General features: G+C 34.1%; 2 protein-coding genes across 5 annotated transcripts; both read left to right on the top strand.

Moving 5' to 3' along the window:
- Positions 1–3,269: 3,269 nt before the first annotated feature.
- LOC128160664 (uncharacterized) lies at positions 3,270–11,439 on the top strand. 4 transcript variants are annotated; one of them, XR_008240317.1, is made up of 2 exons: positions 3,270–3,424; positions 5,364–6,860. XR_008240317.1 is itself a non-coding variant. In XM_052824030.1 (2 exons), exon 2 carries the CDS (start codon positions 9,524–9,526, stop codon positions 11,090–11,092), a length of 1,569 nt encoding a protein of 522 aa, XP_052679990.1. In that variant the 5' UTR covers positions 3,317–3,429; the 3' UTR covers positions 11,093–11,439. The 4 variants fall into 4 exon arrangements, 3 of the variants coding, with proteins under 3 accessions (XP_052679990.1, XP_052679988.1, XP_052679989.1); XM_052824030.1 differs by lacking the exon at positions 5,364–6,860 and adding an exon at positions 9,524–11,439 and having other exon boundaries at positions 3,317–3,429; XM_052824028.1 differs by lacking the exon at positions 5,364–6,860 and adding an exon at positions 9,524–11,439 and having other exon boundaries at positions 3,338–3,424.
- A 67-nt stretch (positions 11,440–11,506) lies between these two features.
- On the top strand, positions 11,507–17,105 carry LOC128157803 (uncharacterized). The gene is made up of 7 exons (XM_052820429.1): positions 11,507–12,240; positions 13,168–13,224; positions 13,646–14,494; positions 14,680–14,802; positions 15,096–16,474; positions 16,612–16,831; positions 16,966–17,105. The coding sequence occupies exons 1-5, from the start codon at positions 11,902–11,904 to the stop codon at positions 16,443–16,445; spliced, it is 2,718 nt and encodes a 905-aa protein (XP_052676389.1). The 5' UTR covers positions 11,507–11,901; the 3' UTR covers positions 16,446–16,474; positions 16,612–16,831; positions 16,966–17,105.

The following is a 17,105-nucleotide window of genomic DNA, read 5'->3' as shown; positions in this document are numbered from 1 at the left end:
AAGGTGTGACGATATATATTTTTCCATGACATTATAGATTTAAAAAACCACTGTAAAGGTACACGAGTCCGGCGTACTTAACATAGACTCGTCCGTTAGCGACCACAAGGCTATTTATATTTCCTTCTCCATCGACATTGAACTGAATCGGGCATACGAGCGTAATATTTGGGTATATAAAGATGCAGATTTTGAAAAATTAAACTCTCTAATTTCCAACTGCGATTGGGATATTACAATTAACAGCGCTCCAAATATTGATGCGGCAGTTGCACAGTTTACTTCAACATTTATGGCATATGTTCGTGAATGTGTACCCGAAAAAACTATAACCATACGCCCCCGCGATAAACCGTGGTACGACTCGATGCTTCGTAAAACTATGAGAATTAGGGACCGCTTACGAAACAAAGCTTTAAGAACCAATAATGATGCCGACTGGACAAAATTCCGACACGTTCGCAATAAAGAAAATAATATGAAAAACACGCTATAACTAATTATTATGATAATATTGAATCTGCATTGCATGATAGTAGTAGGAATGGTAAAATATATTGGAAGTTGATGAAAGATTTATTCAAAGTTAAAGCAACAACTGAAATACCCCCATTGCAATTCTTTGAAAATGGACAACCTACATTAGCCTTTTCAGATATTGAAAAAACAGAAACTTTGAACACATATTTTTCATCAATTTCAAATATTGAATCTGCGAATCGTTCATTACCAAATTTATACTATATGTGTAATAATTTTTTTTCAGATATTCACATAGAGGTTCAAGAAGTTTTTGACATTATATCAATCTTGACCGTTAATAAGGCTATTGGCCCTGATAATATTAGTCATAGAATGTTGAAATATACAAAATTTGCCATTTCAAAACCTTTATGTATGTTTTTTAACAAATCACTTGTTGAAAATTCATTTCCAAATTATTGGAAAATAGCTCATGTTCTACCGCTCTTTAAGAAAGATGATCCATCTGTTGCAAGTAACTACAGACCGGTATCCCTGCTAAGCTGTGTCAGCAAAATTATGGAAAGGATAATTTTTAAACACGTTTATAATTTCTTTCACGAAAATAATTTATTCTATAAATACCAGGCAGGTTTTTTTGCCTGGCCATTCCACGGTATTCCAACTATTAGAAACATATCATAGCATTGTCAAAAGTATAGAAGATGGGAAAATGTGTTGTATGATTTTTTGTGATTTGTCTAAAGCTTTTGACAGGGTGTGGCACGAAGCCCTAATTTTTAAACTTCAAACTTATGGTATAAGTGGGCATCTTTTACAATGGTTTAAAAGTTACTTAAGTGATAGAACACAAAGGGTAATGTACAAAAACAAGTTATCATCAACGTTATGTATCAATGCTGGTGTTCCACAAGGGTCAGTATTAGGACCACTTTTATTTCTTATTTACATTAATGATGTAGCAACGAATATGCTATCATTTTGTAGACTTTATGCTGATGATAATTCATTACAGCATTGTGATTTATATACTAAAAACATTGAAATTGTATTGAACCATGATCTGAAAATTCTCAGCGATTGGTCTGACAAGTGGTTATTGAAATTTAATCCGTCTAAAACAAAAGCTGTTTTTTTCACTAAGAAACATGTAGAAGAATTTCCTAAGTTATTTTTTCAAGGGTGTCAACTGGACTATGTTTCAACCCACAGACATCTTGGTTTACTTTTTTCTAATGATTTAAGTTGGTCTCAATATATTAATAATATAGTAAACAGTGCATACAAAAAGTTAGGACTTTTGAAAAAACTTAAGTTTACTCTAGGTAGAACTAATTTATCAAAAATGTATATCACGTTTATTAGACCAGTTCTTGAATATGCTTCTGTAGTATGGGACGGTTGCAATATGTTTGACATGGAGAGATTAGAAAAAGTTCAATTAAGTGCTGCAAGGATTGTTACTGGTTTACCCATTTTAGCATCTACAGATTCTCTCTACACAGAAACTGGCTGGGAATCTCTGGTCAGTCGACGAAATAAGGCTAAATTAATAACCATGTTTAAAATTCATACAAATCAAGTACCTGAGTACTTGAGCAATATTATTCCTCCCGTAACAAAAAATGTCTCAAAATATCACACAAGAAATAGCGAAAATTATAGTGTTCCAATCAGCAGATTAGAACTTTACAAAAAATCTTTCGTACCTGACACCACTCGGAAATGGAATTCTCTCAAATTAGAAGTTAGAGAAGCAACGTCTCTCAACATATTCAAGAAAAACATTACTGAAAGTATTCCTCAACCTCCAAAATATTTTTCATTTGGTAAACGCACTATTAATATTTTACATACCAAGTTGAGACACAACTGTTTTTTGAATTATGATCTGTATAGAAGAAACATTATTGAATCACCCAATTGTATTTGTGGTCAAAAGGAGGATATTTATCACTTTTTCTTTGTATGCAAGAATTATGTAAATGCAAGAAACAATCTTTTTGAATTACTTTTTAATAGGCTTGATGAAACAATTTTAATTAACTCACATTTGCTTCTTTGGGGTAGTGACAATTTGTCTTACAATACAAACTGCTTTATTTTTTCAGCAGTTCAAAAGTTCATTAATGAGTCTGGAAGATTTAATAATTAAATTCCTTTTTGCTTTTGCTTTCTATACTGTACATTAACGTTATCTACTATATATTTGCAATTACTTTGTAAATGTATGTCCATGAATTTAATTATTATAAAGTCAATAACTATAAGTAACATGTAATATTACATGTACTATGACAATTGTATATATTGTATGTATTATCATTAGGAGAGGAACTTGTAAGTTGTAAGAACTTGTTTCCGATCCTTTTGTGTTACTTACACAATAAAATATGTTCAAATCAAAAAACCACTATACGGTACATCATGTGTTTTTCACCAACTCCATAAAATTGATATATTTAATTAAAACAAGTCTTATTATAACATATCATTGATTCTGTTAACAATCAATGTGAATTAAAAAGGTACATCTCAGTCTGAATATTTATTTTTGATGCAATCTAGGCTAACCTAAATCTAGGCTAATACAGGGTATTTGCGAGTGGTAAAATGCAAATATGAGTAAAAAACAACGATTATTAAGTGAACATGGCGTTATGAATAGCAACTGCTCTGCTGGCATGGAATATGCCAACAGAACAATTGCTATTCATAACGCCATGTTCACTAAATAACTTTGTTTATTTCTTAAGTATTATCGTTATAAATATGACCCTGTGTGGTGCCCCAACTTATTTCATTCGGCATATCTCGGTGTGATGAAGGGAAGCGGAATGGCCCGAGGTTTCCGAATACTCTTTATCGGTTTTGCTTAATCTGACTGTGTGGTTATACACGCGTGTGTATCTATGTGTGTGTGGTGCCTTTTGTTGCTCAGGTAAGGTATGTTATTAAGACAAATGGTACATTCATTTTCTTGATCTGCTAATAAGTAAACATAAGTATGGTAGTATATGGTATTATTGGACTCCTTCCGTAGAAGACGGACTGACAGGCTATGAAAAATCTATATCTACCATTCCTTGTCATTTTCTGGAGAGTTAGGATTATGTGGCTTCTTGTAGATTATGAACCAGCTGTATATAAACCGATTAAAAGATTGACTTGCTGTGTTGTGATGTTAGATAGATACATAGGTAGCTAGATACATGTATGTATAAAGGGTTTAACAATTTAAGTCGGGTCCAATGTATCGCACATAGGGTTCACGTTACTGTCTATTGTGTGTTTTTTACCAGCCCCGTAAAAATGAGATCAATTGTTACGTAAGACACGCCCATTTCCTTTATAAGGAGGAAAACAGTATTGGTAACAATGTTTTCGGAACCGCTCATCTTCTAAACAACACAAACAGGGCTGCGGACCGAGATGTGGAGACAAGCCTGAATCCCGATATTTTCTCCGTATATGTTTTCCATGCCCCGCGCATATCCCAGTCCCCTCAACAAGCTGCGAACACAGCAACAAATGCAGAAGATTTAAGAAGACGAAGAACTTACATGTAGCTTACCCCTCTAAAACGAAAAACTGAAACATGTGCATATATGTTGTAAAAAAATCTTTTCTTTATTTGCAATACAGTACATGTACGTAACAGGAAGTTCAAAACAAAAGTTACCAAAAAATATTCTTATTTTGAACAATATCACTGTTTCTGAACATAGTTGGAAAGAAAGAAAGAAAGAAAGAAAGAAAGAAAGAAAGAAAGTTTGTGTTTTTGTTTTTGTGTATAATGTGTGTGTGTGAAATTCCTGCTTGTGTTGTTTAGAAGAGGGGCGGTTCCGAAAGCATTGTGACGAATACTGTTTTCCTCGTTTCAAAAGAAATGGGTGTATCTTATGTAACAATTGACGTTCGATACAAAGTTTAGAATATTCCATTCAAACGAACATTTTTACCACTTCAGTGCGCTTCATTGTACTTTCATGCGATAACTTCTCTGTTGTGTATTACCCACAATTCTTTGCAAACTTTGATACTTACTGGTCCAGTAGAGGATGTTGATGTATGCATGCATAGTTTCATTCAAAATTGTCTCCCCAATATTATGAAACTAATTGTTTCCGGAAGAAGCGGGGTGGGGTGGGAGAAGCTTGATTTTCAAATGCAAAATTTAAAAAAATTGAAAATTCATTTGTAAATTGAACGAAAACACACTCTCTTGATGTTGTAGATGGCTATACATGTGTTTTCTTTCGGGAATTTTTTGCTGCTTACTTTAAATGATTTTCAAATGTCAGACCTGCACATGTATGTAAGCACTGGCAAACCACTGGTTCGTCATGCAAAAGAAAACACGTCTCTCAAATCTAGTTCCCCGTAAGCAATAACACAATGCACAATGATCTGCATTGTTTATTTTGCCAAAATTCATATGAATTATAAGCAGTTGTAACATACATACATAATTATAAAATATCCATACACTCTATCTAAGCAAAAGCGAACGTCACTACTATAGTATTAATGTTTTACAATATTCTACAAGAAATATTATCCATACATGCAAATTCATAGGAGGAGAGACCCTATAGATAGATAAATCCTTAATTTATGTAAATGATATAATAATGATAATACATTAATTGGATGTACAAATAGCCTGGCATTCTCGTTTTTTACCAGCCTCACGCAGATACATTGCGAGACGGCACAATTGTTTGCGATTTATAATGGCAAGTTGAACTAATTTGAACATGGAAGGACGAGTCCAGTAATATTTTTTTAATTACAATACACGTAGACATTTATAAAAAGGACAGATAGGTATAAAATGGAATTCATCCTCGAGTTCACCTAAATTACAATATTTGCAGATACGCATCGATCTGACAGTTCCATTAGAACGGCCTTGCTCTTCCAAAAGCATATGCGATGACAGTCTACATGTATATTTTGTTAAAAGGACAAGGTTTTCCGGAATATTTTTACGCAAATAAAATTGCAAGGAAAAAAGTCAGGCAGATACTTGTACAATAAACATTAAGAGGAAGCAGTTACACAATGCTCAATTGATATCATTGAGCATGCCAAAAATTCTTTACAACCCAGTTGGATTTAAATTTTATCGATATGGCATTGAAAAAAGTTGATTTCTAGCATTTAATGAAATATAAACTTGTGACACACAGTGACGATCCTAACTCAAGACTTGGAATCACTTCTATACCTTTTATGTCATAACCAATGGTAACGACCCACGTGAAAAAGCCGCGGGTATTTACTTACAAGGGTTGATCCAAACGCAATGGCACAGATGCGATAAAGTCGTGAAAAATCCGCATGAAGTGACAACAATTCGTGCTTCTTATATTGAATAAAATATTGTTTAAATTAATATGAAGATTTGTGCTTTGAGATCTCTACCGAATTCAATTCAGTCCTGATAAATTGAATGCATCATTATGAATATTTCTAAAGATAATATATTTTGTAGAGCGTGAGGTAATGATTACACTTAAGAACTAGCAAAGATTATAGAATGAGATCTCTTTCCCCAAGCTACAAGGGATTGCATACAATATGATTTCACAATAGGACTGGCATGAGTTTCATAAAGGGTCATACACCATCTTTTATCACCACAGTTCTTTGGCACTGTAAGCTACTGTCTTTTAACTACAGTAAAAAAAGGAAGTCATAGGAAGTGTCAGTGCTGTCCAGGTGTTGATCTGTGTGTACACAAAATCATGTTGTTTAAGGATCCTCGACACCCTGTGAATTCTTTTTTTTATGACAGTACGTCACAACATGGCGATTTTCACCCATATTGTGAAACAGTTTGTATCCCCAAAATTTAGTGTCTATCCCTGTAGCAACTAATAAGTGTATCTTCGGTTTACTGGCTCGTAGGTCCCGGGTTCGAATACTGCAGGTACTTTTGTTTTCATGAATAGCAGTGAAATTTTAATAGTTGATGTCTTCTCCAAAATTGAATTTTTTCTGTCATTTTCAAGTCGAACACATGCTAGAAATCAACATCTTTTGAGTTTAGAAGTTCGGGCTTGTAAGCAGAAAACAAGAATAACGAGAAATTTCTGATTTCCTAACAAAGCTATATTCCCATCTCTACTTTTGTATCTACAAACAAATCTTTATGACTATCTAAATTTATATAAACTACTTCAAAACAGATGTATGGTACTCATAAAAAACACTTATGATACGCTTTGTATGAACCAATACGGACCATCATGGGATACTTGGTCACAATGCTTCAGGCATTTACTCTGCCTGGTACAAACGACGTTAAGTCACACAGTATAGTGCAGATGTGCAATAATGAAATTAGTGCATGAACCACAGCATTTTGTGCACTACTCTGTCGTTACAAGGACTGTTAATAAGTAAACCATGTTCATGACTCCATACTGTGGTGGACTAGTCCTTACAGTAACAATATACATGTATATATTTACATTTTCCAGTGTCTTTTCCGATTTTTTACTACATATATATAACCCATAATACAAATGACGCCAAATTGAGGCGCCAGCGGGGTTTGCTTATTCATATTTAAATATTTAATCCTACGATGGCTTAAAATTATATAAGTAATAAGGAAACATTCTTTGAATATTATGAGGTGATAATTTCGGTCGGGGCGTGATCAAATCTATCATAAAGCCTTTCGGGCTTTATTGGATTTGATCACGCCCCGACCAAAATTATCACCTCATAATACTCAAAGAATGATTCCTTATATAGTGCCCATTATGATTGTCTGAAACACACACTGTGGGTTATATAACGCACATGTCTAGATACTAACTGCTTAGCAATAATTAGACAGGCCCACTAACCTTTCCGCTAGCGACGTCGTTTTTAAATCTTTGGCGTTCTAATAGATTTGTGTAATTTAGTACTCGATTAGTACTCGATATAAATCAATATAAATTTGCAACGATGCTCTGTTGTACATCTTTAATCATTTTTTTTCCAAAAAGTAACTAAATAATTGATTGAGTGGTATATTGGAATATTTAATGTGCGATCGGTTTGTCGTGGTCTCTTCAAAAAGTCACGAACGTAGCTTTATAATATAGCCTTTGACGTAGGAACCCAGCTTTATTTTTCCTTCAGAGCGTATGTCTTCTATTTAATTTATTCATTAACATGACATTTTCTTTTATTAGATATAGGAAGCACGTTTAAGGTACCATGTTCACTCGCTCTCAATTTTAGGTTGATATATCAATTCCAATACATTTTCTAATGATTTCTATCCATCGAAGCAAAAAATGAATCATATTACTATGTAGGAACTTAGCAATTTGTCTTTAATTTTTTTTTTTATTTCATAAAAGTGTTTAAATTTTTAGACACATTTACTTTTTATTACTCAAACTAACAAACCGAATAAAGGTGTATCAAATATTTCTCTAAGTTTGAAATTAAATTAATAAAATATTGGGAGTTGTGTTTTAAAAATTGGGTAAGAAGTTTTCCATGGAAGATGACATGAATACTGTTCATATAATCTAAATAGCTTTTCTCGGTTTACACTTTTTGTTGGCTTAATAATAAAATTAGATTAATTAGTCTAATCGATTGAATAATTAGACACTCATTACGATAATCCGCTATCGAATCGTTGACAGGTGAATAGTTTTCATTTTACATCAGAGTATATAAATTACAACTTATTAACGGTAAAGTACAGCAGGTGGTGTTTTACCTGTGAAGAGGACATCTTGCAGAAACATTATTTACCCGTTACAATTAGACAGTGTCCGTCCTTGAGTTACGACCCCTGATGTCCTAAAACAAATCAGTTTGTTTCCGAGGCCTAATTATAGGAGTTTTATCGAAAACAGCTAGAAAACACCAAGCAGTTGTTTCTTTTCAAGACCACTGGACGAACTGGTATAAACCATGTAATTATTGTTAAATGAAGTTTAGGTTATGTAAGGAGGCTCGATTGTCAACAAATTAACCATCTGACCTACCTAAAATTTAAGGATATGATTTGTTTTCCTATAAACTAATAAAAGAAACCAGAGAAAATTCCCTAAATTTTACATTTAAGATTTAGGTAACTTCCTCTATTTTTATATATAGCTCTTCTTCAAAAAAAGGAGATAAATACAGTCTAAAAGTAGCGACGACTATCGATCCCTCTTCAGCCGACGTTTCCTGTTTAAAACACAACATCCTACATAATGTGTCGTTTTCCTTTCACAACAATGAACCCATGTACACGTCGATATGTGTGTATTGATTGTTATCTAGATTAGGTCGTGTTTTATACAAATTGCTTTATTAATCATCATCATCATCATTTATTTATTATAGTGACATGGGTTACATCTTTTACAAGTGAGTAGTATACAATTACATGTATCAGACACCCGGCCCATTGGACCTATAAGTCACTGTAAACACTAAGTAATAATTTTTAATTCATGCGCGAGAATTTACTTTGTCTTAATTTAAATGCAGAATGTATAAAATTAGCAGTTTGTCTTGGAAAATTGCAAATGAGAGTTTGAAATAGATTGTCTTGAGATAAATATGAATTATTAGGAAAATTAACACTTTTGTAAAGTTCACTTCTTAGATTGTTATATAGAGCACATTTTAGAAGAAAGTGGAATTCGTCCTCTATTTCGTCCAAGATACAGAATTTACACGTGCGCTCAGTGACAGCTTCCCCCCGAAAACGTCCGGTCTCTATCTTCAGCGGTAATACCCCACACCGAAACTGTGCCATTGCTGACCTAATATGTTTAGGAAATAATTTTCTAGGCAGAAATTTTCCTTTAAAAGTTTGTAGTTTAGGAGTGTTATGTATATCTATTTGCCGTCTGAGTCCCTGATCTGACTGTTGTTTGCCGATAAAATAGGTTATGTTACATGGGTGCATATTTAAATTATTAATTATTATTATTATCATTATTAAAAGATACCGTCTCGTCTTAATGCAAAGTGTAATAGTATAAATATGTAGTTTTTAAATATTTATATTTGTTGACAGATGCTGGTGAGGATGAAATCTGGACGTCAAGCTCCTCCGATTTTAAGATGCATCTCTGGCAAATTTTCCCGTAACCTGATCTATCTGACAGTATTTTGTGCAGCCATTATTTGCATTCTTGTCATCAATCATCTCATGTTTTATAGAACTAACCCTGAAACTTTCCATGATCATTGTGCAAGTTGGACAAATGAAACTGACTTTGTGATTCCTGGTGATGAAAAACTTGGCATGATGTCCCTCTACGAAATCTCGTGCCTGTTCACGCGATACGTCACTTCCCTTCAACGTCTTTGTACAGAACCTAAGCGTTTTGGTGACGTTGACTACGGCGGTGTTCGTATTTGCACAGACAGAGCAGTGGCGCCGAGTCCAGGATGTGTTATATATAGCTACAATCACGACCTCAGTCAGAGATTCACAGATCAGATGGAAGAAAAATTCAAATGTGATGTGGTATTTTTTGGTAGAGACGTAATTTCTAGCAGTTATGACAGTACTAGTGGCTTTATCAAAGTTCTCGCCAGTCATCAGCAAGTCATAAGTGTTGTTGTCATGAAATTAAACTCCATAGATTTCAAATATTTGACCCAGTTTATCCGTACTTTGCGTAGAATGCAGGTCAAGCAAATTATCATTGAAATTCACTTAAGCCCAAATTCAGGAACAAAATCGGACTACGTTCAAATTATGACGGCACTGCGGCGATTGAACGAGTCCAATTATTTTAAATATTGGTATGACAGAAATTGGAATTGTATAGGAAATGAAAGGAAAAGAAATAGGTATTCTCGATGCTGGACCATTAACATGTTTTTGAAAAATGGAGACGAAGAGGACGTTGTGATATCAAAGGGGTCCGACTTACCAAATATAGCCCCTCTTGGTACGAGTCCAATAGATGAAAATGAAAAGAAGAAGTATAAAAATGAGTACCTTAAGTATATCTCAAAACACCAGATTCTGTGCAAACAGATGCTTCGTCTTGGAAATATTGTGGATGGGGGGTGGGATATTTGTCATGATGTCCAGTTCCGTCCAAAGCCTCCGTGCATTGTGTATTCATTCGGAATCAATTACGATTTTTCCTTTGACGAAGATATGGAGAAAACTTACGGATGTGACGTGTTTTGTTTTGATCCTAGCATGAAAACCGCTGATTATAAGCATTCGGATCACATCAGTTTCTACAACGTGGGGTTGGGTGATAGAAATAAAGAAGTAACGGTCAGCGGTGAGACATGGAAACTCAAAACCCTGAGGACCATTCAAAAAGAGTTAGGTCACACCAATAGAAAAATAGACGTTTTGAAAATTGACATCGAAGGAAATGAGATCAGCACCATCCCTGAAATGATATCATCCGGGGCTCTAAATAACGTTGTCCAGTTATGTTTAGAATTCCACCACTACTATGATCTGGGCTCTCTTCGGAAATTATACGACATTGGTTTCCGAATATTTTGGGCCCATCAAAATCCTTTTGCTGCTTTTTACGCCAATGGAGAATCTTATTCTTATGGAATGGAGGTTTATTTTGTAAATATTAATCTGGCTGCAAATGTTTGACAAATCAAGTAGTCTGAATTAACTGATGCTCATTTACGAATGTTCAATCTTCTTGTGAGTGTGTATGTCACTGTATGTCTGTTTAAGAATGTGTGCTAATATAATGTTCTTTTATAATTTATTTCTGTTTATATGTTTTTTACAGTTTCATTTTTCTCCTTTGATGAAGCAATGTTTTCTTGAATTTAATGCATTGTCTCCATTACATTGTTTTGTTCCATTTCTATTGTTTCCTTTCAATAATACATTCTGTTACTACAAATATAATTTCATTTTTCATGGCATTTTAGGATGAAGAGTCCATGACAAAATGTGGCATCAGTCACAATAAAATTTGCGATACAATGTTTCCTTTCTTATTTGTCAATACCTATACATTAACTGTACAAATTATTACACGAAACGCACAGGCACCTGACGTCATATATTTTTCTCATAATAAAAATAATACACCGCTTACCTAATAATACACAAGGTACCCATCCCCGCCATCTTGGATTTTTTTAAAACTGTCACATCGCCGTGAATTTTCGCTTATAACTCAGCGGTAACATTTTTCTGCGATCATCTCCGCCGTCCGATCGGTCACTCGATTTATTAGCTTACTGCTGATTCAACCAAAACGGCCCATAACATCGTTTATTAATAAAAATATCTCCTCATTCTGCATCTACTGCTGCTGATTTGCGACAAAAGGCTAAAGGGTGGACGGAAGTTGACATCTGTATGTAAATGGGGATTCCCTTCTTAAATCTGATTGGTTAACAGATACACTTGCGTGACGTTGAAGTATTGCGGGAAAAACAGCCATGTTGAACTACGAACAATCACAGGCCTTAGAATTTATCAAAAGTGGACACAGTTGTGTCGTTTTGGGGCAAGCAGGGACTGGGAAATCATATCTTATAAAAGAAACGCTCAAGAAACTTAATAACAAAAACGTTTCTGTTACTGCAAGCACGGGACTTGCAGCCCGACAGTTCACGGGAGCCACAACTATTCACCATTGGGCTGGACTAATGGATGGGAGATTTGAAAACCAGCATCTTTTGCGTATTATAAGTGAAGAAACTCGAAACAGAATTAAAACCTGTAACGTTTTGATTATCGATGAAATCAGCATGATCAGTCGGAAAGTTTTTGAGCAGGTGCGTGTGATTTTTTTAAAGCTATATACAGACGTTGCAAAAATTCATAAGTGCATTCTGTTAGCGGATGTTAGTATATATCATGGTGTAACTAGAGAATGAATATATCAACCAAACAGCATATATAAGAAACAACATATATTATATTTTTATATAGATATTTAGTTATATATTAAGTTTTATATGTTTATCATGGTTTATTGTTGTTCACTAATTTAATCAAGGGCCCAACCCTCTATTGCATAATGTAAACAAATTATTTATCATTTTCAAAATGCACATAATAGAAAACCACAGGCAACTGACGTTTTATAATTTTCTCATAATAAAAATAAATACCATGTTTCTAATAATACACTGTATCACAGGCACCTGACGTTACACATTTTTCTCATAATAAAAATAAATACCCTATATCTAATAATACACGTGTATTACATGTATTAGATATAGGGTATTTATTTTTATTATGAGAAAAATGTATAACGTCAGGTGCCTGTGCACTGTATGTATGTATTATTAGATACAGGGTATTTTTTTATTATGAGAAAAATATTTAACGTCGGGTACGTGCCTGTGCTTGAACGGGATAGTCTAGGTTCCTTTTGATTTTAATTTTACACAGCCTCATTTCCGGTAATATCGATAATTGTTATAATTTCTGAAATCATGTGAATAAACAAAACATGATTGACTAATTGATACCTAAGGAAAGCCCAGTTACAGTACTTAACTGTTTCACATCAAAATACGGTTTGTGTTTAGATTACTTGAGGCAAGATTCTAATACTGATATTTTGAGCTCAAGCCCACCAAACTATTTTGTTAATATGGTTTATTTTGTTGTATCTTTTATTATTTAGTGCATTTTTCAAGCTACCAAAAAAAAAAAAAATACCTATAAGATTATGCATCTTTTTTTTTCAGCTTGAGTTTATCTGTAGATCAGTTAAAGATCCCAGTCTTTATTTTGGTGGATTGCAGGTTAGTATGGAAATCTTTTAAACATGCAGGCCTACGGGAGCTGGGAGGGCACATTTGTCCAAAAAATATTAGACTGTAGAATTCTTATATCCTAATTTCAATTACACCTCGATAGCATTTTAGCTCATCTTAATTTTGAGTTAAAAATCTTAAACAGCTTCCCAAAGGCCTGAAATTTAATAAGGTTGTAAAAACATTTACATGTACCACATATTACTGGCCTAAGACCAATTCTCACAAAGTTCCATTTCTCGCCACAATGTAATTTCATGTGCTGATTAATGCAGTTTCAATGCACTGGCGAGAAATGCTACTATAGATGAGAATTACTCCTGGGTCAGTAGAATTTTTCACTATTTCTTCCCATTGGAGACACAACATTTGAAGCTTCACAATTGAATGAATTTTTTAACTATAATAGGTTGTCTGTGTTGGTGATTTTTTCCAATTACCACCAGTTCCAAATGACATCTACAGGGATCCGGGAGATCACGCATTTGCTTCAGATACATGGAGAAAGACTGTTCCACACATTATTACACTCAAAACTGTTATTCGCCAGAGTGACAAAGACCTGATCTTAGCCATCAATGAATTAGAACGGGGGGTTCCAAGTCATCAAACTAACCAGCTGATGCTTGCACTAGAGAGACCCTTGTCAAGAAACAATCCATGTGTTCTCTTTGGAACAAATTTTGAAGTGGATTGCTTTAACATGACAGAACTACACAAAATGCAAGGAGAATCAACAAGCTACGTTGCCGAAGAAGAAGGCGAACAAAAATATCTCCGCAAGATGAATGCAAATAAGGTTCTTCTTCTTAAAGAAGGTGCTCCAGTAATGCTGATTAGGAACCTTTCTGACACTTTAGTCAATGGTTTACTTGGCACTGTTTTCAAGTTGGAAGATGATGGGCCCACTGTGAAGTTTGAAGACAAAATAATAAAATTAAGCAAAGTGACATTTAGTGTGTATGACCCTTCTCAATGTATTACAGTAGCTGAAAGAAAACAATATCCAATATGTTTGGCTTTTGCCATGACTGTCCATAAATCTCAGGGATTAACTTTGCCCTGTGTTATTGTTGACTGTAAAAACATATTCCAGGCAGGTCAGATAGGTGTTGCTGTTGGACGTTCAACAGACCGTGAAGGACTCTGCATCAAGAACTACGATCCCAAATGCAGCAAGCAGCACCCTCAGGCTGTGAATGATTACTGTGCATCGTCAGGAGCTCCTGCTTTAGAAGATTTATCTTGCTGCCGAAAAGTATGTGCATATCTGTTTAATTATTACATAATTATGTTATCATTCTTTTTTTAGGATGTTTCATGCTTTAATAAACATAAAATGATAGATCGTGAGATTTTTTTTAAAGTATTGAATTGATGTGTCTATAAAGAAATAATGTCAAATTTATAATATGTCTTATTTAATTTTTATTATTTTTACAGGTGTTTGAAGATGACATATTTGAAGAGGAATTCTTTCCTACCTGTGATATATATGTAGCTGAAAATTCTGATGAGTCTGACTTTGATGAAGATGACATTAAAATGATGGAAGAGCTAGAAAGGGTTAGCACAATGCTTTTAATTTTGATTACTTTTCAAATCATGAAATCATTTTAGAATCTGCAATATCAATTTTATACATGAATCATTAATGCTAATATTTTGAACATTTTTTGAATCAATAGACACTAACAATAATTAACAGATATATATGAATGTGAATGGAATTGAAAGAAACTTGTTGCAACTTAAAATTACCACTGCATGATACAGGACATTTTAAATACCATACCCCCCCCCCCCCCCCAAGGAAAAATAATTTAGTCAGGCATTTGCATTCCATATATACATTTCAGGTTGAGAGCACAAGCACAAATACAAGTGATGGTCAAGGTCATCAACAGGATACAAGACAATTGCTCAATAAAATGAGGGCTCCATACCCTTTATCAGACAAACAGAAGGGACTGAATGCTGACATAGATTATATTGAGGGGAAATTCCATCTATTTGTGGATTTTGTGAAAATTTTGTCACAAAAGATAGAATTAATGAAGAATGAGCATTGTAGTACTTCTCAAACAGTGAAAAATTGGAATTCATTTTATTCGAGCTATCATACCTTTATGCAGTCTCCGGAATACAATGCGTTATGCAAATCTCTTTTTCAAAGTCGAAATGTTAATTACTTACTCTGTGGAAGTATTGCTACAGCTGTCCGAAAGAACATCATTACATCACAGACACCTAAAGAGTCAGACCAGCTCAAAACATCTTGTGATATATGTATATCTGACTTTGCACATGGCAAAATACGTTATGTTGGGGGTCGTGCTGTGGCAAAAGTGAAGTATCATAATACTTACTTGGTGCGAAATGACTTGAGAAATTTTGGGCAAATCTACAACCAACAAGCAAAAGTTAAAGTTTCATTGCTTCAAACCACTATTGTTTCTCAAGCTGATGTTGAATGCTCTAAGTATTCTCGCAGTATAATTGATGTCAAAAGAAAACAAAATTTGTCATGTGGCCTTACAAACATATCAGACAATACATTTGAATTTTTCTTGGAATTAGAGAAAATTCGAATTCCTTTATATAGTGAAGATCAACTTAGGATTCATGGACAGAACATGCTGCAGCATATTCACTCGACAGTACTTAAGAACGAAAAATTGTTCAGTTTATGGACTAGTTTATTTTCTAAACTGCAGACCAGTATGTTTACTTTAGATTCAGATTCAGATGATTGTTCTTTGATAGTGTCTGACATGATAGATGGAGCTTCAGCAATAGTCTGTTTATTTGAAGACATTGTGCAATCCTACTTGAGAGTCACAGACTCCGAATACCGGAAAAAACTTTTAGAAGATATCGGACAAAAGAAATCTATGGAGCTTAGAAAAAAGGTTTTAACAAAAGGAAAAGCTCAAACCTCCACAACAAATACGGACATTTCCATTGATGCTTTGCTTAAAACTACATGTTCAAACAGAGAAGCGTATCATTTAAAACTTAAGGCCGCTTTACTTGAAAATTCAGGAATACTAAATACATTTAAGAAGAAAGAACTGTTAATTTTGGGAAAGTTTTACAACACTAAGCTAAAGCAATCTGACAAGAAGGAAGTTCAGTGTGATATTTTAAGGAATGCTATTTTGAAATCTGAGAAGATGCCAAATCCAGATGTTGAGTTGAGTCTCTGAGGTCCTCAGTTATTGTCAATCTTAGTAAGGTAAACTATGTAATATTCAATTTTACCAAAGCTTCAAATAAGAATAATTAAGATAAATAATGCAACAAATTAATTTATGTATTTAATGAATTTTATCAGTTTTGTTAAGATTTTTATTGGTTTTGTTTTATGTTCAGATTATTGCACAGCTGTTTGAACGGAAGGGCTGATCCTCCATGGGTGTTTGATTTCCTTCTTGCAGCATTTGATTTTTTGGAAACTAAATTCTGGCAAAGGGTAACGCTATTTGTTGCAGTACAGTATTGCTGATAATTTGGATTGCTCCCAGCACCGTGATGGAGCCCCCTTTGCTGAGAAAATATATTTTCCACAATATCGCTGTTGATGAATCCAGGGGTAAGTATGTAATTTATATCATTCACAACAATTGTACATAATTTTTAAAATCCATACAGAAGAACCTTTAAGTCTTCTCGTGTTTCATGTGACATCAAGTTTTTTACATCTGAAGTATCTTTTTCCCACTGAAGAAAGAAGAGAAGGGCACTTGAAAGATGTTCAAGGCGTTCATCCTTCAGGTCTGCAATGGGACGTCGATCATGAAATATGGCAATCAAACGACTAGTCTGCTCCAGTAATTTGATGGGCCCATCACAGAGGGAAGCTGCGG

This window comes from Crassostrea angulata, chromosome 8, assembly GCF_025612915.1.
Source record: "Crassostrea angulata isolate pt1a10 chromosome 8, ASM2561291v2, whole genome shotgun sequence".
NCBI classification, from domain to species: Eukaryota; Metazoa; Mollusca; class Bivalvia; order Ostreida; family Ostreidae; genus Magallana; species Magallana angulata.
Note: the sequence above shows the minus strand (reverse complement) of the source record. Positions and strands in the feature narration are given on the sequence as shown.

Excerpts from the sequence above, each read along its gene's own strand:
- LOC128160664 (XM_052824030.1), top strand. The coding sequence starts at position 9,524 with ATGCTGGTGAGGATGAAATCTGGACGTCAAGCTCCTCCGATTTTAAGA.
- LOC128157803 (XM_052820429.1), top strand. The coding sequence starts at position 11,902 with ATGTTGAACTACGAACAATCACAGGCCTTAGAATTTATCAAAAGTGGA. Across the intron at positions 13,225-13,645 it reads TTTATTTTGGTGGATTGCAG|GTTGTCTGTGTTGGTGATTT; the intron begins GTTAGTATGGAA and ends TAACTATAATAG. Across the intron at positions 14,803-15,095 it reads TGATGGAAGAGCTAGAAAGG|GTTGAGAGCACAAGCACAAA; the intron begins GTTAGCACAATG and ends TATACATTTCAG.